The sequence below is a fragment of the Sylvia atricapilla genome, chromosome 2, assembly GCF_009819655.1.
Source record: "Sylvia atricapilla isolate bSylAtr1 chromosome 2, bSylAtr1.pri, whole genome shotgun sequence".
Lineage (NCBI taxonomy): Eukaryota > Metazoa > Chordata > Aves > Passeriformes > Sylviidae > Sylvia > Sylvia atricapilla.
Genome location: NC_089141.1, coordinates 1,986,289 through 2,013,271, shown reverse-complemented (window position 1 = coordinate 2,013,271; position 26,983 = coordinate 1,986,289). Strand labels below are relative to the sequence as shown.

General features: G+C 45.1%; 1 protein-coding gene across 1 annotated transcript in view; it reads right to left on the bottom strand.

Moving 5' to 3' along the window:
* Positions 1-26,983, bottom strand: part of MAP6 (microtubule associated protein 6) — a 38,471-nt gene extending 11,488 nt beyond the window's left edge. Inside the window, exons 1-3 of the mRNA XM_066340650.1 lie at positions 26,251-26,983; positions 3,731-3,944; positions 1,692-1,888 (exon numbers count right to left, since the gene is read on the bottom strand). Of these exons, the coding sequence (XP_066196747.1) occupies positions 1,692-1,888; positions 3,731-3,944; positions 26,251-26,951 (1,112 nt within the window). The 5' untranslated portion in view covers positions 26,952-26,983. The remainder of the gene's footprint in view (positions 1-1,691; positions 1,889-3,730; positions 3,945-26,250) is intronic.

Here is a 26,983-nt window from a genome sequence, read left to right as displayed (position 1 = left end):
TGTAGCCCACAACTCAATTCATGTTTCCAAAAGACCTGATTCTAATGGGATGAAACCCCAAAAGCAGGACTGCTCATCCTCCCAACCCACCCGTTTTTCTGCTAGATAGCTTCACATCTCTAAAATACCCCTAGTAATAAGACTTTCCTTATTCCACCACCTCTACAGCAACACTCCACCTCCCTACTCTACTTCCCATCTCTGTCTTTATGCTTCCCAATTGTCCAGTGGAAGTTTCAAGCTGGACTTCACATTAAGAGAGAAAATTTGAAACTTCAAAAATAAGTAACAAGAACCCTGCATCTTAAACCTGAAGCTACTCTGCTGTGGGAGAGTTTAACAGCTCACTTTGGTGGAATAAAGGTTAATCCTCATGTATTTAGGACCCAAGCCAGAAGTTAGGCACGTAAATTTGGATTGGGACCACAACTCTCCCACTGATCCAGTGACCCAGATTCTGTGGCATTTAATGTCAGTCTGTTGGGCCAGTTCATACTTGATGACAAATGGTCCTGCTGTGTTTAGGGCTTCCAAACTGGTCGTGGGGATTCCTAGAGTAAGAGCACAGTAAATACAATTGAAACCCTGAGATCTTGTCTGGAGGGAGTCTAGGGATCCCAGCAACTTTTTTTATGGCCCTCTTGAGATGCTCATGGGCCAACGTGAACATAAACAGCTGGAAGAATAAACACAATGGGGGCTGACAGTTCTAGCCAACCTTGGTGACACATTTCTTTCTACCCCTTGGAAGGTCACGCCTGCAAAATAAACCCCTTTTTGAAGCCTAGCTCTGCATATTGGCATCCCAGAAGAGAAAAAAGCAGACCAAGATTCAAAACAAAACAGGAATAATTAACAAGATCCATAACTCAGGGGAAAACGACAGGGAAGAACAACCTGCTGATCACCTAGTCTTAACCTGCCATGTGCTTGGAAAGTGCTCACTGCACCTTCCCTCACCAATTTCTTTTTTTAAAATCAAGGACTTCAAGTGGGGTTGATGAGTGAAGTGGCCTTGATGCAGCTAGATGTACTCCCAGCTACCCTTGGGGAGGATTTGGCCCTTTATTTCCTTGGGATCTCCTTTCCTGTTGCTTCTTAGAGCAGAATTCCCATCAGTGTCACCAGGGGACATCGTTCTTGACCACCCCATTGATTTTGGTGGATTTGCAGCATATCCATGGCACCATGAATGAACCTGCTCCTCTTTGCCTCCAAGCCCCTTTACCTGCTGACACCAGTGGGAGATGACACAACCAATGGCCAACCCAAAAGGGCCTCATGGGATGAGAGCACAACCCCTTCATGGCTCAAGGGGCACTTCCATGCTGTCAAAGCACTGAAGAACCAAGCCCGAGGAAAGGGACAAGCTGTTAGATGTAATCACTTGTGGATCCATCACCTTCATCTCTCAGAACCCTGCTTCTGCATTCTCACATCCTTCACTCTGTGCAGAGCCATGTTGTGCAAAGCAGAACAACCTGACCTCAGAAACAAGGATTTCCTAATCCTCCTTGGAATTAAAACAGAAAAGCTTCTAATACAATCAGAACAAAAAGCAGATTAGAAGCCTCTAATTAATTCTGTGGCCTTTATTTAATCAAAGGAGAGGAAAAAAAAAAAAAGGAAGGAAGGAATTAAGAAAGAAAAGGGAAAAAATGAGAAAGAAAGGAAAGTGCAGTGACATTTACTCTTTTGCCTCAGCCAGTTTATTGTTCATCTCTTTACTTTTCTCCTTATCCTCTGGCTTTGCAGTGTTGGAGGTCTCAGCGCTCTTTTTCTTGGCAGCCCGGCCAGATGCAATCTGCTTGTCTTTGGCCTTTTTCAGGGGTTTATGGCTTGTTGTGGTCTTTTTTGGTTTGGAAGGCTTTATGCTAGGCTTTTCCACCTGCATGGAGGGTGACAGGCAAAACAACAACACAGAGATAGAGAAAGAGAAAGAGAAAGAGAGAGAGGGAGAGAAGGAGAGACACAAGGACAAGTAGAAAACAGCATTTAGATCTGAAAGAGCACAAATGTTACTTATCTGCTCATTTCTGCCCTGCCACAAAGGCAGGGGAGCAGCTGAGTTTATGCTGAGTTGCAAATAGCCAGCTCCTTTCAGGTAGCCCTGAAGTCAATGTCCCTGGAACCAGCAGAGCCCATTGTATCCAGATCAGGATAGAGCAGGGTGAATAGGACAGGGAATATTATCAGTCACTTTATCAATTTCTACATATTTCTCTGACTTCAGGAGGGTTTTTGCAAACCCACAGAGGATTATCTCTCTGGATTGGGAGCAGAGAAATGATGCTCATGACAAAAAGTCTCCACCTTTCTTGCAGGAGGAGAACTCCTCTGTTTATCTTTAACAGATTCCCAAAATGGAGGAAAATTACTTTGGGATACCTGAGGTGAGGAACACTAATTGGCACATGAGAAAATTCCACAACTATGTCTTGTTTCTACACCCCCAAAATAGGAAGGTTACAAAAATTAAGGGAGAACAGAAGCTTCCATCTCCTACATGCTCACCCTGCAATCCCTCTCAGTCATCACAGATCTAAGCACTCATCAACTTAGGGAACAACTTATGGTCCTCCATTTAAAACTTCACAGACTGACTCCTTTTATATGCAGATCCTCTGCTGGTCCTAAAAAACAAGGCTGGAAGACATTTCAGCTCAGGTCCTCCTCAACACATGTTCTTGATCTGATCAAAGCCAGAAGTGCATACTGTCAAAATCCGTGGAATGCTCTGAATTAACAGCAGATATCTGGCTTCTGGTATAAAATGTAATGTAGGGCTCCTAAAGTTTTGGAGAAAGGAAAAAAAAGCTGCCTGAACAATCACACGGGAAATGACAACAGAAAAACCTCTTCATCTCTGCCCTACCCTCATTTCTTTACAATTTGATGTAGGGCACTATTGTCTCTGAAGTGCTTCAAGCTGTCCTAGAGCTCATAGAATTGTAGAACAGTTTGGGCTGGAAGAGTCCTTAAAGAACATCTCATTCCCTACCCCCTGCATGGGCTGGGACATCTTCTACTAGATGTGGTTGCTCCAAGCTCCCTCACACCCAGCACTGGACATTCCAGGCATGGGCAGCCACAGGGCCTCGCCACCCTCACAGCCAAGAATTTTTCCCAGTATCTCCTCTAACCTTGCCCTCTGGCAATGTAAAGCCATTCTGCATTGTCTTGTCCCTCCAGGCTCTTCTCCAAAGTCCCTCTCCAGCTCTCCTGGAACTCTGTTAGACACTGACAGGGGCTCTGAAGTCTCACCAGAGCTTTCTCCAGGCTAAATATCCTCAGCCCTCCCAGCCTGTCTCTATAGCAGAGGTGCTCTGTCTCTTGGAGCATCTACATGGCCTCTTCTGGACTCAGTTCAACAGATCCATGTCTTTCCTATGCTGAGGACCCCAGAGCTGGAGGTAGCACTGCAAATGGGGGTCTTACAGAGCAGAGGGGCAGAATGGAACAGGGGAGTAGAATCCCCTCCCTGACTTCCCTGTCCACACTGTGGGATCAACCCAGGAGCTTGTTGGCTTTCTGGGCTGGCAGCACACGTGGCCAGGACATGTTTAATTTTTTAATCATCCCCATCTCCAAGGTGGATCCCTGTTGGTTGGAATGAGGATACCACACAAGGGGAGTGACAGCAAGCAGTGTTCAGCCCAGCCCTGACTGTGTTGGATGTGTCCCACCAGGAGCAGTGATGGCCCTGGGTCCCTCCTGCTGTGTTTCTCACCTTTGGTGGTTCTTTGTAGGGTTCACTGTAGAGAGTGCGTATCCTTCTGCGTTCCAGGTATTTGTTATCAGCTGGAGAAGGTTTACTGGTTTCCCCCTTGAACTGAGCACTGTAACTGGTTTCATGGGTCATTTTCTCCTCCGGCGGCTTGTACTGGGGCTTTGCTTTTATCGCTTTCACGGGCTTGACATCTATCCAGGGTCTGAACTCGTTTCTGGAGATCAAAAAGGAAAAGGGTTCAGGAATTAAACCAACAGGACAGCAGTGATAAAACCTGAATGGAGTTCTGCATTGCTTAACCAAGTCTGTGTGGAAAGGATTTTGCCTCCATCCAATCAGGTTTACATAGAAACTATCTCCCAAGAATTCATTTTTTACCTCATCCAAAACCTATTGACACATGATGAGACATTCAAATGAAACGTGGTCTGTTAAAATCAGCCAGTCCTGGACACCTCTTAGCCATGCCTGTAAGTGGAGATGGGTATGATTCCACCCATAGTGCACCTATTAGAACAGTTTTATTAATTTCATACTAACAGATAAATAATTAGGACTAACAGATAACTAATTAACACAATACCAAATAAGATGTAAACACAAGCAGAGCAGGGAATGCATTTTATCAGGTATATCCTGAGCTATGGCTTCCCTTTATTAACTGATAGTGGATTCCTGAATTACAGGGAAAAAATAATACCATCTTTCATTTCTTTTGGGGGTTGATGTTCAGACATAGACCAAGACAGTGTTTAGATCCCTAAAACTCCAATGCAAGCCAGGATCTATCCTACCATTGCTGATACAAATCCTCTGCAAAAGGGTAAACTTTCCTTGGAAATCACAGAATTGAAGAATGGTTTGAGTTGGCCAGGACCTTAAAGCTCATCTCATTCCAACCCCTTTCCATGGGCAGAGATACCTTCTACTAGAGAAGGTTGCTCCAAGCTCTTGTCCTAATTTCAGGACTTCCAAGGCATTAACCCTCAAGTTACAGACCCTGCCTCTCCTCCCTGTTCCACTTAACCACTTTAGGGTTGTATTATTCATTTTCAACCTGGATTATTAGGTGTCTTGGTTTAAAAGTGTCTGCCAAAAAGGTGGGAACCTTCCTGGAATGGAAAATATGATCCCCTCCTTACTATAATAACTTTGGAATTAAAGGGCTTTCAGGCAAAAAAAGGGGAAAATGAATAATAGTTCTTCCCTAAAGATCAGGGAATAGGCACATGGGTGTGAAAAAAACCAGAAATAAAGCTTCAAAATTTTTAAAAAGTTTAAAAGGTGAAATAAATGATCAGCCAATTTTATCGATAGAAAAATTTATTGAAAAAATTGGATATGAAATCTGAAAAAGCCACAGAGAAAGATCAGCACTGAGCCTGAGGTCGGTGCTGGGTGAACTTGCACCAAATCCTCCTCCAACAACAAGGAACCCAGTGCTGACCTGAAATGGAACTTGAAATAAAACTCAGTGAAAAAGAGCGTATCAGGCATCAGGTGACCTTTTGCAAGCCATGTTCAACAGGAAAATTTCCCAGTGAAGTTAAAGAGAATTTATTTATCTACAAACCTGACGAGAACATAAAGCTGCTTTTTTGTAAGGGCAGATGCCTTACAGATGCATAGGCAGCAGATGTTATCAGGTGACAGTCACCTGGTTAGGTGGTGGCTTGATCCATATAAATTAAAGCCAAACCTGGTCTCCACATGGATCAGTGAACACCACACTGCTCTGGCGTGAGGCTTTGTCCACCCTGGTTGTTTTAATTGCATTTTCCCTTCGGCTGAGGGTTGCTGAAGGTGGTGGCAAGATGAAGGTGACCTGAATGCCCTCTTTCAGCCCAGCCAGGGCACACTGGGGTTGGAATGAGTTCCCAGTTGTCTCTGGAAATGCTTGCCAAGTCCTGTGTAGGCACAGATTGCCTTTATCTACTGATGCCAAAGGAAAGCAAAAAGAAGGAAGGACAGAACAGGGCAAAGTTTAACCACTTCAAGCTTCCACTTTCTTTGAACAGATTTTAAAGAGGGGCTATCATTTTCTCAGCAACAGCACAGGGTGTTCAGTGTATTCTGCTGACAGCAGCTCTGATGGCACTGAGCCAGGCCAATTCCCTCTTCCTGATGTGCACATACAAAACAGTGAATAATGCAGAAAAATGAGATGAGAGACTTCACGGTGGAGTCCTGCACAGGAGGGATATTTCTAGCTTCATCGGGAAAAGTACATGAAAAAAGAAAAATATCCAGATTTTTCACTGAAAAAAAAGAAAACTTTACAAAATGTTAGGCCTGAAACATTTAATGAATTCTAAAATTAATCTTTAATTTTCTTTTTCAGTTTCTTTACTTCTTTCCCATCCCATTTTTCCCCCTTATTCTACTCAGGACAACACCACAGACTATGAATCCTCTTATGAAGCAAAACATCAAAGTTCTTCTCAAGGAATATTTCAGAACATCAGATTTCTCTTTAACATTTCTCTAAGCAATGAAAAAAAAGATACATTTGAGCCAAACTAAGCAGAAAATATGTCTGGGATTTTCAAATTATTTTGCCTTTCTGGAATACAGTGTCACTCTTAAGTATTCTCCTGCTCTTCAAACAGGAAAAGAGATGTTTGGTGAAATGAAATAGCAGGAAACCCAAAATCCATAATAATGGCTGGCTGAACTCAATGCCAAAGGAGGACACTGAACTTCAGCATATAATGAGATTTAATTAAGTCATGGCTCTATAGATGGATATCAAGAGTATTCAGAGTTGTCTTCAGCATTTAACTGCTACCAAAAAACCATGAGCCAAAGCAGGAGTTATTCCATGATGTAGGAATCTCCTCCAACCCCTCTCTGGTTTTCTGGTTCTGGCTGTGGTTGGCTGAAGATACTGCACTACATGGCTTCCAGGGAAATTCTGCCCAGAAAGGATTGCTCAGATCAGGAGCAGGTTTGTGTTTTGATCCTAAAATTGTTCTCTTTTCTAATGTGAAGAGAAAGAAATACATTTGGACTCAGCATAAACAGGTGCAAACATAACTGATTTTAAAGACAAGCCTGATCAATGGTTACTGCTCTGCAAGAGCCAAAACCTGCCTCCTGACTCATTTCCATCAGCAAAGGAATGCTGGCCCATGCTGAGGTCCCTCCTGCAAGAGTAAACAGTGCAATGTGCTCTTGCCCCGCAGGGAAATAAACCTAAAATTCTGGGCCACAGTGATTTCTGTGATTCTGCCATTTAATTCCATTTTCCATCCCAGCCTCTTTTAGTTAAAAGGTCCTTTCCAACCAACTCCTGTTTTCAATGGTCTCATCAACATAGAAATTTGCCACTGCAAGTGTAAGAACAGCCTTGTCACTGCCTGCTGCATCCAGTGCTCCATCTCTAACTCCTACATGGAGGCTTAATGACAGATTTATCCTTTAATGCCTGTGCTATTATCTTGTACACAATAATTTACTGTAAAGCTTCAGCGAGACTGTGAATGGTACAAAGAGGCTCCTGGTGGCCAAGATTATTTTTTCCCCAAACATTAATAATCACCCTCTAAGACACACACATATGCACCCCCCTCCCCATATGTACAGACAGTAAGTCTGTTTGGATAAGCCAATTGTGTACAAAGACTTAACAATGTGAAATACATTAATTAATTAATTTGAAACTTGGGGACAGTGGAGTGAATGTGAGCAGGATGGGAAGGGACTAATATCTCTAAACATCTGTGGATAGGGTCCATCAAGCACAGCACTGGCACAAAAGAGGAGAAAAGCAATGAGCCTTCAAGGTGACTTTTTACCATTGGCTAAAGGAGGCTGTGAGCAAGGCAATCAATGGACTGGAAATGATGAAACCAAGTCATTTGGCAGAGCAGAACCATGTTGCCATCCATTTATAAAACCTCTTTGAATCAGCAGCCCCCAAATCACGGTTATTGCATTGCCTGAGAACCATGGAATGCTCTTAATCATCTTAAATTTTCACCATCTTTCAAGGAGGGCTTTCAAGCAGGAAGAATTATTGTGGAGACTATTATGATTACAACATCACAAAACCAGGACTGAAGGTGACAGTGAACACTGTAGAGGGCCAAAGAGCTGATCAGATACACAGTTGTCGGTGAATAACAAAGAGTAACATCCCAGCCAGTGTGGAGAGGTGCAAAAGGGTGAGATAAATCCTCATGATCAGACTAAGTGGCACATCTAGACAGCTTTGTCACACAACATCAACTTTGCAGACCTCAGGGTAAGCACCCCCAGGATTGTTTCCTTCTTTCCACTGCTGTCATCACCTTAGATCTGCTCTCCAGCTTCCAGCCTCAGTTCCCTGTGATCCCCAGCCACAGAGAGAACATAGTCTGAGCCTGATGAAGGATATTCACCAGCATCTGCCACCGCCCAGGAGCCCAACACCATCCCTACCTCCTGGCAGCTAAACACCTGCCAAGGGAACAGCACAGACTCTGGGGAGCCTAACACTGGGAGATCCCACAGCAGAAACCCCAGAAACCAGGGAAAGGTGTATCTGGAGAGCTGGAGAGAGGTTAAACCAAACAATACTGGCACCTCCTGGTGTTAATCACAACCCAGTGGAAATCTGCCAGTTTATCCCACTCTGAATTTCCCTCTGTGTTATAAACTTATGGGTCCTGCTCAGGAAGGGATACGTGTTGGCCATTCCATATAGTAATTTTCATGTTGTCTCCATACAGGCTCAAGCCTGTACAGATTATGAACTTGATGTTGGTGTCATCAAGGAAGCCAGCCCATGCAGCCTGCTGGAAAAGCTCCCAGGGTGATCACAGCCTGAGCTTGCTTGCAGCAATAATCCGTCTGTAAATGTCAAGTTCACTCCTGGAAAATGGGTCAGGATTTGGTCAAAGTTTCGCCAACATCCCCTTCTGCCTGTACATCTATTCTCCAGTGCATTGGTCCAGGAGCAGGAGCTCAGCCCCCTTGTCCTCCAAAAGGACTGTAAATTCTGCCACACAGTTAAACACACAAAGCAGCTCACAGCATGGATGCTTTGACAAAACAGTATCTTTATGGACAGAATGCTGCAGGATTGGGAAAAGTGTTGCCACAGGCAGATCTGGATAGGCTGCAGGAACTAGAACAGTGTGAGAAGGGCCTGCAGCAGGACTTCTGCCCCTGCCACCAGAAAGCTTCTCTGTTCTTTGTTAGCTGGTGCAGTAACTCAGGGCATCTTGCTCTGAGTTAAGCACCACATAAGCTTTAGTGAAAGACAGTTTTGCCTTATAGTGAGTTATTTTGGTGCCACAGGATTGATGCTTTCAGCTGAGAGTAAATATCTTACTGTGGAAGCTGATGTGGGAAAATAAGCTGGAATTTCTGAATGACAGACATTCCACTTTCCAAACTATAAGAGCTACACCGTATTTTCACAAGGCAGAAATCTTCTGCACATTTCCTCAGAATGTGTGGAGTCTTCTCCCCAAAGTTAGGAGGCTGACTTTCATGGTAACTCCCCTGGGGGCTGAGTGACAGGACTTTGTGCACCCCATCATCAATTGGGGGTAAATTACATTGACTCCTAATCTATACTGTACCTTTGCTAGCTGTAATATCAGTACATTTATATCGTGCACTGTTTTATGTAATCTAGTTTGTTTTAACCTATGTGATAAGTAACTCTGCTTAAGGCCTTTTTTCTGTTATCTCCTGTCTATTCAATAAATAACTAATTTTATAATAGGCCTGATTGGCCATTCTTAAGAACTTGCAAGCCACAGTGATTTAGTGGGTCACCTGAGTAAAGCTGCTCCCAAAAATCTGAACCTAAGGCAGGAGGACTTGTCTAATGCTCTCATCACAGAGCCAAAGTGCTCTTTTGAGAGTTTGCTGGGCCAAAGAGCATCCCATATCTGACTCTCTGTTCAAGACAACACATGTGAATCACAGACATGTGAATCAAGTATCCCCATCTATTATGGTCCGAGGCATAAAAACTCTTGAGAAAAAAAACCTTCACGTTAGGAAAAGTGGAAGAAATTGCAAAGACAACACAGCATTGAAAATTCTTCTCTACATGCAAAGGGCTTTTTTTTAGTGCAATTCATGGTGAATGCAATGAAGTAATTCAAATATCCAATGGGATGCAGAGAAACTGCTGTGTGAAGCTCCTGTTTTTTTTTATCTTGAGAGAGAAGCCAGCACCGTTTTGTATATTTTGTGTGCTGTGAGTGGGTATTTTCCCTGGCATTTTGGGGTTTTGTTCCGGTGTGTGTGGGTGGGTAAGGTCTGACACCTTAATATTTAGCAGTTATTTTTTTTTCCCCCTCTTGCCTTGTGGGCATTCTGTTTGTCAATAAACTGTTGAGTTTGAGTTTGTTTTTTTTTCCACTTTCATCCATTAATATTCATTTCCTATTGGTGGAATGGGATTGTTGGAACCCTTTCAGAGGAGACGTCACATCAGAAGTGTGTCCTCTCCTAAATTTGTCTCAAAACTGAGACATCACAATCTGCATTTCAGTTAATAATGAAAGCAATTCCAGTGTGGGCTTGCACAGAACTAATCACCTGGTTTCAAACAGTTTACATGTCCAAGGTGGGAACAAGGCAAATGCTAGGGAAAGGGAGGTTATGAATTGGGATCCCTGTGAACATTCATGGAGGAGACACTGAGGAACAGGAACCTTGACCACTAAGTAAAGAAGCAGTAAACCAAGTCCCATGGCAAAATTAATATCCAGAATATCACAAAATTGCAGAAATGGTTTGGGTTTGAAGGGACATTAAAGATCATCTTGTTCCAGCCCCCTGCCATGGGCAGAGATACTTCCACTAGACCAGGTTGCTCCAAGCCCCATTCAACTTGGCCTTGAACACTTCCAGGCAGGGGCCAGCCACAGCTTCTCTGGGAACCTGTGCCAGGGTCTCATCACCCTGACAAGGAGGAATTTCTTCCCAATATCCCACCTAACCCTGCTTTCTGTCACTGTAAAGCAATTCCCCCTCATCCTGTCACTCCTTGTCTAAAGTCCCTCTCCATCTCTCTCAGAGCCCTTTTTAAGTACCCGAAGAGGTTCTAATGTCTCCCCAGAACCTTGACTCTGTGGTAATTAAGTTTTTCCTTGCCCTGGGCTGAGCAGTGACACCCAGATGAAAGTCCAATGCAAAATGTTTTGAATACTGCTTACTCCTTCTGTCTGTACTGCTCATGGCAGGTAAATTTACCATCTAACTCTGCAGTAGCCTGGCATTATGCCTGCATCCACCTTGAGTGACCCTGCAGAGCTCAGGGAGATAATAATGTGAGGTCACAGCTCTTAACTGCTCTCACAGCAATGGAAGGCTACAGGACAGACAAACCTGCAGCTCAGCTCAGGGGCCAAGCAGCCAGGATGACCTTTTCTTTTGGTTTTGGTTTTCTGTTCCATCACTGAACCTGGGCTTTTAACAACCAGGTGCCATCTAAGTGATCTTACGTTTTACCATCTCAGAACCTCCAAGGCAAAAGTACCTCCTGTGAAAACAAACCACATACACATGCTTCGAGTCCAAAGACACCCAATTTTATTCCATTTTAGTGTATAAAGTCAAATACAGACATATGATCCAAACTTCTTGTATTTATATATATGTTCTGGGTGCATAATATCATATTCTTGGTAAGGGAAGGAGAATTCAAATCCACGATGCTTTATCCATCCTCCATCCCCATATCTTCTAGTGGCACTCTGATTGTGCAGAGGTTTAAAATCATAGAATCATGGAATAATTTTGGGTTGGAAGCAAAAGATCATTTAGTCCACCTCCCCTGAAATGAGCAGGGACATTTTCAACTAGATCAGCTTACCCAGATGAGGTAATGGTTTATACATTTTTATACAAATAAAATAATAATTTTAAAACTGTAATGCTAACAAAATACATACATTTTTATATAGACTATATAAATATTTACATAAACTATATAAAATGCACAGTAATAAAAATATTGTTGAAGCTACTTTTTGCAAGAACTACTCTGGCAGAAAACCCTTGAATCCATTCACTGGGGTACGAGGTCAAACACAATGTCTATTCCACAGCAAACATTTCTGCAGCTTGGTGAGCTCCATTTCCCCATTTCCAACCATGTCCCAAGTGTGTAACACAAGTCAGGGACAGTGAGACATGCCACACTCAACACAGGCAGTGTGACAACAACACAGCCTTGAATAATGCAATACAGATGTGGATGAATGTAGATTAACCTACATTTGCTCCAATCACCCACCTCTACCATGCATATGTGAGTGTATTTGAAGTTGTCCTATTTCTTTACAAAATTTTTTATTTATAATGAATCTAAAGTATTTTTTAACATTCAGAAGAGGCAAGCCAGTCACTGGCTTTGATAGAATTCTGCCTGTCAATTGTCAAAATCCCTTTCCTGTGCAATGCTGCCATTGAACGTTCCTGCAGTTGAAATTAGGAGGCTGTAATTCTTTTTAACTGGAAAAACCCTAACAGATCTGGGTGTGGACTAAGTAGATGAAAGAAGAGAGCTGAGGCTTGAGCAAAGATCTTAAGACAAAGGATTACTGAGCTAAGAGACAGGCTGAGTTGGATTTCCCCTCCCATCTTTACCCTTAAATACTGTGTTATTGCAAAGGCTGCAAAATCCAGTTATAAAATCGGTTTGTGCTGTACACATTAAGGTGCAGAGTTTATATAACATAGGTGGAATTACTGGAGAGGAAATATGGATTATTCCATTGAAATTGTCCTGGGTGCTGTGAGGAAGGTTGTTCTAAAAAGCACCACGAAAATCTAGGACAAGGCAGAAGGGGTTTAAACTGAAAGAAGGGTGATTTAGATTAGATATTAGGAAGAAATTCCTCGCTGTGAGGGTGGTAACACCCTGGCACAGGCTGCCCAGAGCAGCTGTGGCTGCCCCATCCCTGAAGTGTCCAAGGCCAAGCTGGATGGGGCTTGGAATAACCTGGTCTAGTGGAAGGTGTCCCTGTCCATGGAAGTGGGTGGTCTTTTCAGGTTCCTTCCAACCCAAATCCTTCTGTGACTCTGTGATTAAATTGGGATGAACAGACAGTTTCAGGGTGTGAGAGAACTGGGAGCTGGGAAAGCTTCTTTATCTGGGAAGAGACAAAGCTTAGGATGCCCAAGTCAAAAAAACCATCCCTATGGTTTTTTAGGAAACCATACAACCACACCATCACAAGTCACTGGGACTGTGTTGGTGTAATGGAGAGCAGAATAAGGGCCATTAAAGTTTATCACTTTTAACAGTGTAATACTCAATTCATTCCACTTCCAGTTAACTTATCTTTCTTTAGGAGCTATCCCTACCAGAGGGAGACACAAAAGTTAGATGAATTGCAGAAAATGAGAAAATGCTCTTCATTTTTCAACCCCAAGCTTGGGAAACTGCCAGGACTACTTAACCATCACTAATGTAATGGGGAAGATTCACTGACTCCAGCTCTGTAACAACTTGATTAGTCCCATGGTACCAAATCTGTAAATACTGGGACCACCAAAGCTGCCTTGGGGACCACCAAAGCTTTTATGGGGAAGAGACAGCAGAAGGCATTGGAACAGATGGCTCTGTTGTGAAATCTCCTCCTAATTACCTAAAAACGACTGATATGAGTGAACAAAGCAGCCAGTAGTCTTTGCAAGTACCACACTGTCCACACCAAAGCCATCACAGTGTAATGAAAAGGATTAAGGATGACTGTAGGAAAGCTTTATATGGAAAATGGTGAGAAAGTGTGTTGTGGAAGAGGATTGTTTTATAATTGATTGGTTATTTTCAAGGGCTCCTTCAGTGTTTGCACCGAGTGTGTAAAATATGAAAGCAAAGCTTAGGCCAAATGGGTTGTATCTATATCAAAGGTGCTCATGTCCAGGGAGCCTCATTGTGCTCCATCAAAAGCCTTATGCTGAGCAAACCAAAAATATCAGGGAGACACACACATGAGAAAGAAAATCCCAGGCTATGTGCACAGCTACCTGTGCCAGCAAAGGTGCTCTAGAAATACTGTGTGCAGCAGTCAAAGCCTGGAGAGCTGCACAGGCTGGAAGAAAACCACAGAAGCACTCAAGAGACTCAGAGACTATCCCCATTTTGGGGAGCATCTTGCATTGTCATGATTTGGGAAGCTGATGGGATGCTACCACACAAGGGTCTGATGTCCTGGGGTCTTTTGGCATCTCCAGGCCCAGCCAAAACATCTGGAGGAGGTTGCAGATGGGCCACTTGCTTAGAGAGAGTGCTGCACTGATGCTCACGTGGCCAGAGATACCTGGTCTAGAGGATGGTGTCATCATAATGTGGATGTAAACAACCTTAAAAATATATCTGAATCAGGGAAACCCACTTCCCAAAAAAGGTACCATTAACATAGAATTGAATAAAAATATTCCTCCACTACACAGTCTCTGCATGCATCACCCATGCCAGAACTACCTGCCAAACCCACCACAAAAGTGTGCCCAGCAATCCCTTTCTTAAAGAGAAAAAAGCTCCCAGGCAGTAAATTTGGGAACTTAAAAACGGAAGTACCACTTTTAAAAGTCTTCTTTGAAGATCTAGGATTTGTTGTTACAACGCACTTTTGTGCACGCAGCAAATGTTTGCAGCCTCTCCAAGCCATTTTTATCCTGCTGGGTAAATAATTTGTCTCATTTGAAAATGAGGTGATCTACAAATACTTCTTCCTTTGGAGTCGTTCCAAACTCAATCGAAAAATAAAACATGCTAAGGACAAATGTATTAAGCAGGTATTTAATTGAGAGAAGAGATGATGGAAAAAGGCAGAGTTCTTGTCTCCCAAGAAGAGCATGCAAGCTTTAAACACACTCTTAATTGCAACTGACAGAGCAGAAAGGCTCAGAAAAAGCACTCCTTCCGTTCCCATAAATAATTCACCTCCTCTAGCAGTTCATAAAATGTTCATATTGAGTAATAATTCAATTTTGCATTGCAAAAAAACCCAAATATGCTAGCCAAGAGAAAATCAACCCAAAGGAGGGTGGGGAAATGATTGCTTGGAAGCTGTCATTACTAAAGCAGTTCAAAGGGGTCATTTTTGCCTGTACTCTGCTCTGTTCAGTCCAATCCCAATCCTGGCCTGAATGAGGTGTTTTCCATTGATCTCTGCAACAGCTACATGAATTCTGCCCCTGAGTCACAGAATCATAGAATCATTTCTATTGAAAACACTTCTATGATCACCAAGTCCAACCATTAACCCAACACTGCCAAACCCACTATTAACCCATGACTCCAAGCACCACATCCACACACTTTGTGAACACCATGAAGTATTTTCCAGCCAGGCAGGGCACATTCAATGGTCCCACATAAAGCTCTGCTGTCAAGAAATGATGCTTTTGATTTCAAGTCACCACGAATGTGAGAAGGCCATGAGCCCACTTGTAGGCGAATCCACAGGCAGCAGGGACAAGGAATTCTGCTGACCTGTATATTCCAGAAAATGTGGGTTTATTGCAGGGTCATGGATAAAAGGGCCTTGCCTTCAGCCACCAGCCTGGGCTGGAGGGAATCCCAAAGAGAGAGGGAGAGAGAACAGCAGGGGGAGAGCTGAGAGAGAAGGGAGAGAGAGAGCAAAGGGCAGGGGAGAGAGCAGGAGAGAGCGAGAGTAGGGGGAAGAGGAAGGGTAAGAGAGGAGTTCAGAGGAGAGGTAAGAGAGTTAAGAGCTAAGAGGTAAGAGAGTTAAGAGCTAAGAGGTAAGAGAGGTCCTTGTTACAATCCATTATATCTCCTTTTGTGAGGAAAATTCTAATTTACAGTGACCAACCAACACAAGACACAAAATCCTACAGAATCTACACACAGCCTGTAAGAACTACTACATTACCATACTGTGTTATATTTTAAACTCTAAAAACTACTCTTTAGACTTCTGTTTTGCTGCATTGACCTTTGGATCCCTCAGCCAGCAGAAAGGTATTGTTCAATCAAAAGGGATTCTCCTTCAGCTAGACCATTGTTTTCAGGTTCTATAGGAACTAAGACTCAGTATCCTACAACTCAAAGTCAGCTTTCATTTCTATTTCGATTATAGGTTTCATATTTTCAGAATCTTTTGCTAAGCAATCATGTTTATAAGGTTTCCCTGATTTATCTTCCCCAACACCCTCTAACAGGCTGTTTGGTGTTGGCTGCAAAGATACACAAGGTCCAACAAGGTGTAAGACTCCAACAGACCCCAACCTGGGATGGAGAACTGAGAGCCTGGCAGGGAGGAGAGAGGGTAGTGAGACAATGATTGATGATCAGCAGAAGCCATTAAAATAATAGAAATCAAATATCACCACACATAGACCCAGGCAGCTTTTATTAAAATTCTAATTGCCTCATCTAACCTGTGTCCTGGGGAGCGTAAAGAAAAGCTAGCAGCACCAAGGTCACTGCAGACAAAAAGAAAAAAATCAATGCAGAGAATGAGTGATGATGACTTTTTTTTTTCTCCTAGATTCACAGAAAGGAACTGTGGAGATATCCTCCTGGCATCTCCAGAGATGCACAATATCCCTTGGACTTTGTCCAGCAATGCACTTAATACATTTTTAACTTTTGACCTCCAAGTTTTGCTCCTCTTGACTGTGACAACAGCAGGTTTGAGCATCCTAACTCACTGTTAGATTTCGTAGATGCAGAGATAATAATCAATTTCTGTCTTCCAAAAACCATTCCAGACCATGTCTGTCCAGCACGTTCCATGTCCAGCTTCCTGCAATGACCATGTCTGCTGCACTCCTGGCCTCTAATGGGTGTTCTCAGAACCTTCTCTGGTCCATGACTTTGTTGCTAATTTATTGTTTTTTAAAATGAAGTAACAATTACTGATGTGATTTGTGATTCCCTGCAGAATTTTGCTCCATCAGCTGTTTCCATCCTGCACTGGCACTGCTGAAGATTCCTACCTCTTGGTCATTCCCTGATCTCACCTCTCCTAAACTGCTGCTTTTTTTGTTTCAAGCTATTTCTTAAACATGTCAAGATCTCTTTGAATTCCAACTCATGCAAAATGATTTAGCCAAACAGAAGTGAAGGACTCAGCATGAGATCCCATGAACGAAATATGGCTCTGGACAGGATCTCAGGTGGGAGGGTCCTAATGCCACATTCTGCCCTTATAAATCCCTTCCCTGAAAAACAGTATAAATTAGAACTACAGCAGGAACATAGTGCTGCAAATGTGAATTGCCTGTGGGATATTTAAAGCATCCTACACCTAAAGAGGCAGCAAGAGAGCTGGAGAGTGACTTTGGACAAGTGTCTGGAGGAACAGGACAAGGGGGAATGGCTTTTGACTGCTAGAGGATAGGGTTAGATGGAATATGGGAGGAAGAAATTCTTCCTTGTATGGTCCTGGCCACAGGTTGCCCAGAGCAGCTGTGGCTGTCCCATCCCTGGACATGTTCAGTGTCAGAGAGTCCTACTGATGAGCAATTCAAGGATGGATCTGAGATAAATAACGCCTAAGTGACATGAAAGACCTGTGCAAAACTGAGTTTGTAGTCATCAGCTGAGAAAAACCCAAGGAACGACACAAGAATTTGAAAGCTGATGTCCCTCAGGCTGTTCACCAGTGATCCTTGTCAGATCACCTGAACATGGACATGTCTCTACCTGCAGGGTCGGTATAAATGAATGAAATCAACGGAAAAAAAAAAGAGAAATCTAAGTTTTTATATATTTTGTCAATAAGTGTCTTCTCCTTCCACAATATCTTACACTGAACATTATACAGCAATTTCCTGTAATATTTCCTAAGTAGAAGATCCTTGATCATTTGTTCCTGTGGAAGCTTGAACATATTTCCAGCACCTGTGCAACTTCCCCAGGGATGTCTCCACACAGCATAGAGGTATAGAGTGTGCACAGCAATTGAGGTCACGGTGATTCCCCTCATTTCCCCTTCTGCACAGCACATGCATGCAGCTTCTATGTCAAGGGCATAGCCTTGAACCTGGACACTGCCAGACTCTAGCACCCAGTAATACTCCTGTGGGCTGGAATGTAGTGTCTGCTGAAATCCAGACTGGGGACCAGGTTAAATCGGAACTGTTTGCAAGTGTTTTGAGACCTTAAAACAAAATACAGCCTCTATTGCAGTGCTTACAGCTCCCCTCATTGGAGCAACATGGGTATAAAAGTGGGGTACAGCAGTGCACCACCTTCACATCTTCACTTGTGCCAAGCCATAATTACAAGAGAAGCCTCTGTTTCCTCCTATTTTGCATCATGTCCTAAGTCTGACATAAAAAGCCCAATTTTACACACTCATCCAGTTTGACTTCCCACCCAATTTCTGTATCAAACATCAGTGTGGTATAGTCCAAAACCTGGTTACTAGATCCTTGGAGCATCCTTACTGCCCAAGAGGGGGTGAGAAAGATGATGGTATGTATGTCACCACTGATGGACTGCTGGACATCAAGACCCACTGGAAGAGCAAAGATTGAGACAGGAAGGGCTGGACAGACACATCTGGCTGCAACTCACAACCACAGGGTGCTGAGTTTAAAGAAACATCTTTCAGTTATTCACTGCCAGCTTTGGACATCACACCATCCTGCAAGATCTTTGTTCTAGAAGAAGCTGAGGGCTTCCCCAAACCATGTAACTCCAAGAGCTGGGCTTTGCAAACACCAAAAATACTGCCAAGACTTCAGTGACTAGAGTCTCCAGTAGAAATCCAACCAGAAAACCATTCTCTAAGGCAACAGATGTGCTTGTGTTTTCTGAGGGTTTCCAAATCTCAGAGCAGCCAGGGAGACAAACTGCAACTGGTCATAAAAGAGAAACCTCTCTTGGGAGGATGAAAATCCTCCATGTACAGGGATCAGCGTGCCATGTTACTATGCAGTCCTGGAACAAGCATGAAGGAGAATCTTGGGAAATGGGGCAGGGGAGAATCTCAAGAACACATTCAATTCATCCCATGCTCTGGGTTCCAAAGATGCCATATGAATACATATATAAAAATACACTCAGAGCAAAGAAGAGTGAGACTGATGCAAGACTGAGTGCTGAAATACTTGTTTAGCTGGTAGGAGACAGAAAAAGGAAAGGTCATGCTCAAAATGCGAGAAGAGACAGATTTATAACAGCTCTTGGTGATTTATTTGAAAAAGAAATGATGGGTAATCTAAATTAGTTGATCTCTCTCCTCTGTATTTACTCTTTGTGTTACAGTGGTGGCTTGAAGGCACCATGTAAAGGTGGGATGTGCCCTACAGCATCAGATCCTGCATCCCAAAGAAGCTGGTGGTGTCACCAGACAAAGAAGTGTGTGGAAGGGGAGGAGGAGAGATGCTTGACATGTCCTTTGACACAATAACTGACTTAATAGACAAAAGAAATGTGAAAAACTATTTGATTCCAGCAAAGCATTTTATCATTTTATCCAGGGCCATGTGAGAAATGATTAATTAAGCCAGTGAACACGAATATCAGCAGAATGGGAAACCAGGCAAGGGAAATGAAAATGATGAGTGTTGGACGACTGAGCTGCAGCCTGGAAGGAGGTTAGCAGTGTTTAACATTTTTAAGGTTGACTTTGGCACTAAAAAAGTAGGGCAACATTGATGACACCTCCTAATGACACATAACTGGGAGCACCAATGTGTAGGAGAATCACAAAATAAGAGGAAGGAGGGGTCTGACCTTGACTTCCATGTTCAAAATGGAATGAAAATCAGTAGTTAATTCTAGGCTTGGTAGTGATCACCAGATTTTTTTTTTGCTATGGGATGTAACTGTGTGAGAAGAAGGATGGATAACAGTACGGACATCTCTGTTATCAAAGAATAAATGAGAGATTCATAATGAATCCATGAAGCTCACAAACATGACTCGTGAGTCTTCAGTAGAAATGGGGACCCCATCTCCAAAGGGCAATAGTCTCTATTTCTGTTTAAGAAAGAGAGATTTCATCTAGGAAGAGCTAGAAAGACAAGGAAGTAAATTTTTTTAATTCCTAGCTACTTGGAAACATTGAGCAGTGATAGTTGGACAGAAGTAAGTCACTGAGTATGTCAATAAAACAGAAAAAAAAATATAAGGGGGAAATATACCAAATAAAACAGCAAACTACAACTTATCCATTGACCCAGACTGGAAACGAGCTGCAAATCATCAGAGATGGAGGACTTGGCACAACCTTCCTGCTGGCATAATGTAACTAAAAATCCTGCATTTCTGAGACAGAGCCTTGGGTGTTACTCCTAAAGACTAAATAACAAACCAGATAATTGGACTTCAAGGTTCATAGGGTCCCATCCAGCTCCATGTGCCTAAAGGTCTCTCTGAGGTGACCCAGCTGAGCCTGAGCAGAGGAATAGTTGCTCAAACATGTTGACTCCAGCACCTGAGTGCCACCTCCAGCTCTTCCTCCTGCTCTACCATATCCTAAGGCCTGCACAGACCAGCTCCAGTTTGCACACAGTCAAAGCAGCAATATTCAGTCTTACCCGTTGGCTTTTGGGTTGGATGTTGTCCACCTTAAACTGACTGCAGAGAATATGTTGCCACATGCTCCAACCTGGAGCTACCTGTTTGCAAATCCCCTGGATCCTGGAGACACCACTAGCCTTTCTCACCTGATGGACTACATCCAGAGATGTAGTCTTTCCACCTGCATGTTGTGGGGTTTGACACTGGCCAAATGCCAGGCACCCACAACAGATGCTCACTCACCCTCCCCTGCTACAACTGGGCAGAGGAGAGAAAAAGAATTAAACAAAGGGCTCAGGAGTTGAGATAAGGACTGGGAGAAAACACTCCAAGGCCAAAACAGGCTCAACTTAGAAGTACAAAGTGAATTTATTTACTAACAAAGTCAAAGGATAGTGAGAAGCAAATTAAGCCCTTAAAAACACCTTTTCTTCCCCCCAGGCCCTTCCTCCTTCCTGCTGCCAGCGCAGGGGACACAGAGCATGGGGGTTTTGGTCAGTTCATCAGCTGAGGTTTTCTTCCACTGCTCAGGGAGAGAAATCCTTCCCCTGCTATGCCATGGGGTCCCTTCCCACAGGAGACAGTTCTCTGTGAACCTCTCCAGCGTGGTTCCAACCTCACAAACAGCAGTCCTCCCAAAACTGCTGCAACACAAGTTCCCCCTATGGGCAAACAATGCTCCCAAAACTGCTGCAGCATGGGTCACTCTTCCACAGGGTGCAGTCCTCCAGTGACAGGCTGCTCCAGCCTGGAAGCAAGGCCCTCTCTCCTGGGTCTCCCACTGGATCACAGCCTCCTCCAGGCATCCACCCACACCATGGGCACCTACCCCAAGGGCTGTGGGTGGATCTCTGCATCCCCCTGGATCCCTATGGGCTGCAGGGACACAGCTGCTTCACCATGGGGATCACCATGGTCAAAATCACCATGGCCTGCAGAGGAACCTTGGCTCTGGCACCTGGAGCACCTCCTCCTTCCCCACTGACCTTGGTGTCTCCATGTTGTGTCCTCTCACATGTTCTCACCTCTTCTTCTCTGGCTAGAAGGAAAAACTGTGTGCTTCCCCTTGTTTTGATTGTCCTCTTAAATATGTTATCACAGAGATGTTACCAACATCTGTAACTGGCCCAGGCTTGGCCAGTGGGATGTCCATCCTCAGAGCCATCAGGGCTTGGCTCTGCCAGACACGGTGGCTAGCAGCTTCTCACAGAAGCCACCTCTGTGGGCCCCTCCACTACCAAAAACCAGGGCATGCAAAACCAACAAAGCCTGCATCATCTATCACCATGCCCTGTGTCTTGGTGAACACCAGGGCCATCAGTCTTTAGTTATTCATACAACCTGTCCCTGTGCTACCAGCAAACATTGTGCATCCTCCTGCCACTAAAGGTATGCATCAAGTGACCCCTGAGACAGAGCTCAGCCTCTGCCAAAGCTGCCAAACACCTCCCTGAACAGCTTTCCTAGATGGAAGAAAATATTCTGCCCCTCCCTTTCACCTGAGAAAATTGGATCCATCTGCCTACATGGTTACTTTAATAAACTCTCATGGCTGAAACAACAAGGATTTGGAGAATGGTATCTGCCCAGGAATGCTCTCTGGCAGTGGAGTCTGAGATAGCTCTCATTCATGCTATTAAACCTATTTAACCTCTAAAACCAAGGTGGTTGCATCCAAACTGACTGTAGGGATAATTTCTTGCCTTGGAAGTGGGTGCTACCAGACTCAGTCTGAGAAGAGGGCTAGGGACAATTCCAAGAACTGGAGTGTACATGATGTTTCCACACCCAGGAACATGTCCTGGGACTCTTTAATTTAGCAATACAAACATAGATCTGATCAGAAATTTCAGAAGGCAATGGAAAATTTCCCATCTTACAGCATAAGCAGTGTAATTAGCATTCTCACCAAGACAGATGTCCTCCACTGGAGATTTTCAAGAAGAGGTTAGATAAAATCACAGAAACACAGAGTGGCTTGGGTTGGAAGGGACCTTAAAGCCCATCTTGTTCTACTCCTCTGCCATTGTGGGGACACCCTTCCACTAGAGCAGGCTGCTCCAAGCCCTGTCCAACCTGGCCTTGAAGACTTCCAGGGATGAGGCAACCACAGCTTCTCTGGGTAACCTACACCAGGGCCACAGCACCCACACACAGCCAAGAATTCCTCCCTGATATCCCTTCTAACCCTGCCCTCTGACAGTGGGAAGCCATTCCCCCCTTGCTCCAAGTCCCTCTCTGGCTCTTGGAGCCCCTTTAGGTGCTGGCAGGGGCTCTAAGGTCTCTCCAGAACCTTCTCTTGTCCAGTCTGAACTCTCCCAGCTCTCCCAGCCTGTCTTCAGAACAAGGAGGAGTAAAAATTTCCTGTCCTTTTGTGTCTTGGTCCAGCCTTCCTGTGTGGACATCCCTCCCTAAATTCTCTCTGCTGTATCTCTGAAAACCAGGCAGCAATCTCCAGTGCTGACTCATTCATCTCTGTAGCTACTACAAATTCTCATTTGCTCCACATCTTTAGTACCTCCAGGATTTGAGATGAATGACAGAACATTAGCAACAGGCAATTCATTAATACTAGTGGTGGTCCAAAATCTTCCACTGAAGCCTTGTCTTGCTTCCTCTGCTGGGAAAGAAAGTTGGTGGGAGAGGAAAAAAAATTGGTTTGCTAAAACAAATTTAAGATCTGGTTTTACAATATTACTTCTCAGGGAGAAATTAATTTTCTTAGTACTCATTTTGATACCTTACAAAGGGGCTAAATGGTTCCTTTCCCTTTTGTATCTTTCTTTTCTTCAGGGAATTAAAGTAACAAAAAAATCAGAACGCAAGACAAAGAAGAAGGGGGAAAAAACACCCAAGAAACACCTAAGTCTGTAATTTTCCCATAATTTCCAAATAAAAACGGAAAGCATTCATACATTCCTTCTTTTATTTTTGTCAAATGTGCTTTCAATTGTTTCACATCCACCAGCAAACGCCACTGTGTGCACATTTTATTGCTTGTTCTCTCTGGTCCCAAGCCCTCAGGGTCAAGTCCAGCCCACTCCATCCTTTGGTGCAGCAGGGAGAAATGCTCACTCAATACAGATAAAACCCTCACAGAATTGAACATGAAACAGCTCCATCCACCACCAGCAGCTTTCCAAGAGGCTGGTCACTGACCTGACTGAAGGATTCCCTGCTCCTTCATTCCTCAGGGTCCACAGGCCACCCTGAGAAGCCAGACCAAAGAGAAGAGGGGTGGGGTGAAGGAGATGGAACCTGCCTTGGTTACCTGTAAATTTGGGCAGCTCACAGGCTGGGGAAGGAAACTGAGGCAAGAAGCCCCTCAATACTGTAACCTTGCTTGACCACAGCACACTGAGTGAGAGCAGTGGGAATAAGCACATAAATAAATCCCATGTACAACAGTTAATAAATCATCATTAATAAATATATAAATATAAATAATGCAAATACCATTAATAGGATAAAGAACTACTAGAAATATTGGAAATAAATCCTATTTATTCTGTCAGATCCCTGGGCACAGGCAGTCTCCAGCAGATATCCATGGTCCTGGATGTCTCTGGCCTCACCAAAGGCTTCTGGCTCAAATGTTAATACAAACAAATCACTCATCCCTCAGGCAGGGAGGAACCTCCATCTTCCTTGGATATCACTGCCAGGCACCACCTCTGCTCTGTACCACTGGGTGGACCTGGGAGGAGGTCACAGGCACATGGTCTCTGTGATATTCATCTCTCTAGGTACACAGAGGTTAAAAAAGAGAATTCTTCCCTTTAGTGTGGGCTTCTTCCATGACCTTGGGCTAATTGCTGACTCTATCCCATGGTCTCAGGTATTCCTCACATGGCAACAATACCCAGTGGGACAGAGAGAGCTTAAAAATTCCTGCTGGTCTGCTCTTTGGTTTCATCAAGGAATTGTTTCCCAGCCTTGGAAACACTGATCTGCAGCAGTGACAGAGGTCTGTAAGGAAATCTCTCCCCCACTCTCTGCTGATGGGGAGCCCTCATCCATGCACAAGGAAGAAAAGCCCCACTGAGCCATCCTTGCTCCTCTCTAGCAAGAGGTCATGAGGAGGTGATTTTGGGCTGCTGGGGGGCCCATAAGGTTGCCTCAATAGTCTGTGAGTCCCCATCCTTGGAGATGTTCAATACTCACCCAGCGTGTCAGCAGCCAGGTTCTTGGCAGTAATTAGGATCTGGAGAATTTGGTTTTTAAAAAGAATCCAAACAATAAAAAAAACACTTAGAAGATGCCTAATTTGAACAGAAAAGGAGAGAAATTAGCCAAAACATCACTTAGACATTAATGAAGAGGTGTTTATGTTCTACAGCTAAGTGTCAGAGCAAACACTCCTGCAGTATGCGGCAAGGAAGAAAAACATGAAAGTGGGAGAATACTTCCCCAAGTGGAAAGAGAAGCCCTAAGAGTATTGTGAAAGCCAAAGAGCAACACAAAGAAAGCTGAATCTTTCTAGTTCTTCTTAGATTTAACATCCCTGCTGATCCAACCCCGTTCCTTGGAGAGGAATCCTAGCCCAGCACCTTAGGAATTTGTTAGAGCAGACTGGAGGGAGAGGAAGGTGAGCAATCTGCATTTAAACAGGAAAATAAGTCTAATTATCCTTTGTAGTAGTGGAAGAGAAGCAGCACATCGTCTCTCCAGTTCCAGGAGAGCTCTCTGCTTTAGCCCTGCTACCTCCAGCATGAGCCCAGACCTTGCAAGATGAGCAGACAAAAAGCTGACTCTCAGTTCATAGCCAGTTTAAGGGCTGTGGCACTCCCAGAGACTCCTTTCCCAAGACGCTCCACCCCTGCAAAACAGACTCCTCAAAAATCCTTGGCCATTTTCTTGTGTCTCAGCCAAGCACCACCATCACATCTGGGTGCACCTGAGCCTCCAGCATTACCCAGTGAGAGTCAGAGCTGATGCCAAATGACAGCAGAAATCAATATCTCACTGTTTGAACTGTTTCCCACTTAGGGAGGGTGGGGGGAAGCAGATGACTGTCAGCTTTGCTGTGCCACCAGAGGGACAGAGGAGTCAAGTCCCAGCTTCATCTTATATCTGCATGAATGTACTACCTGTCTGACGGCCAGGTGTCACCTCTAATCCCCCCAAGAAGGAAAATAAATCATTCAAAGGCATAAACCCTTCAGCATTCACGCAGCTACAGGGAAAAGCAAAAAGGCTGCAATCACATTTTTGTCACAACAGCCCCTAGCTTTGCTCTATGCCACTTCCACCCTGCTCTCAGCAGTGGTGGGCTCTGCCAAAGAAAGCCCTGGAAAACAGCAAACCCTCCCCGCAAAGGAACACGCAGGGCAAGCACTGAGGTGAAATAAGGGCATCCATTTGTAGCTGGCTGGGGAAGTGGTGGGGGGAGACAGAAGGATGTGTCATGCCCTGCCGTGCTGCATTAAAACATGGCAGCATCCGAAGGCTGCCCCACCCAAGCGGCCTAGGATGCACGTCCCTCATCCCGGCTCATCCCCGGGATGCTTTGTCTCGAGCGTGGGCCAGCCTGGGATGTTTCCTGGGACACTCCTGCCTGTGTGTGGGGCATCCCGTTCGTGCACGGGCCCCCTGGGATGCGGTCAGGTCCTTTGGGGTGGCTGCAGCACGACATCCAACAGGGATGCGCTTGGAAAGGACCAGAGGTGACTCGCACAACCCACGGAGGTGACCCCAAACATCACCCTTACGGAAATCCAAGGTGGTGGGTGTCTCTGGATTTTGGAATGCAGTAAAAGGGCGGGGGGGACACAAAGACACTCAAACCTGCTGCCAAACTCGCCGACGAAAAGGGTCCATGTATTCACCATCTGCTCAATACCTTCTGCCCCACCATCGATCCCCAGACAGACGGGGAATTTAAGGACACCCCCGGGCAGGAACTCTGCAATACCCCTGGGACGTTTCACAGCCTCACTCCCAGGGCGGGATGCTCCTCCGGGGAAGGGCACAGGGAGACTGGATAAGAGACGGCGAGGGGTGGGGCAGGCTGGGGACCGAGATGGATGGAAGGGGACGAGGATATATGTCTTCTCACCTGTAGGACGAGCTGACCCCCGCCGCCACCTCCTCTTTGATCTGCCTGTTGACAGCGTCGGCGGCCGCCCGGCCTCTGCTGGGCTCCGCCGGCTGCCCGCCCGCCGCCTCCGCCTTCTTGCGACCCTTCTCTCTGCCATCCCCGGCCCGCACCGTTTGGACATGCTCGTCCTCCACCTCGGGCTGTTCCTCCTTCTTCTCGGCAGCGATGTGTACCTTCCGCCGCTTCTCCTGAGCCGGTTTCTCCGCGGCAGCGCGGTCCAGGGCCAGCACGGGGGAAGGTCCCGGTTTGGGGATCCAGGGATGGTCGCCGCGCTTGGGGATAGGCCAGGCACGGAAATCCTTCTGGTACTGCGTCTCCTTCTCGAAGGGAGTGTCCGAGGGCTGGTACTCGCTCTTGGGCTTGCAGCTGGGCTCCGGCCGCTGCACCTTCCAAGGTTTGTAGTCGTGCCGCATCACGGAGTCTGCCGGCGGAGAGGCGTGAGGGGCCGGGCCGGGCCGGGCGGGACCGGGGCCCGCCTCAGCCGCCTCAGCGCCCGGCTGGGTGTCGATGGGCGCCGCGGGGCGCGGCGGGGCCGCGGCGGGATACTCGGTGGCCTCCGAGTATTTGGTGAAGACCAGAGGGACGGCGATGTCCGCCTTGTCCAGCTGGTTCCAGAAACGGGCGATGCAGCAGGCGCGGGTGATGCAGGGCCACGCCATGGCGGCCCTGCGCCGGGAGCGACCGCTCCGCG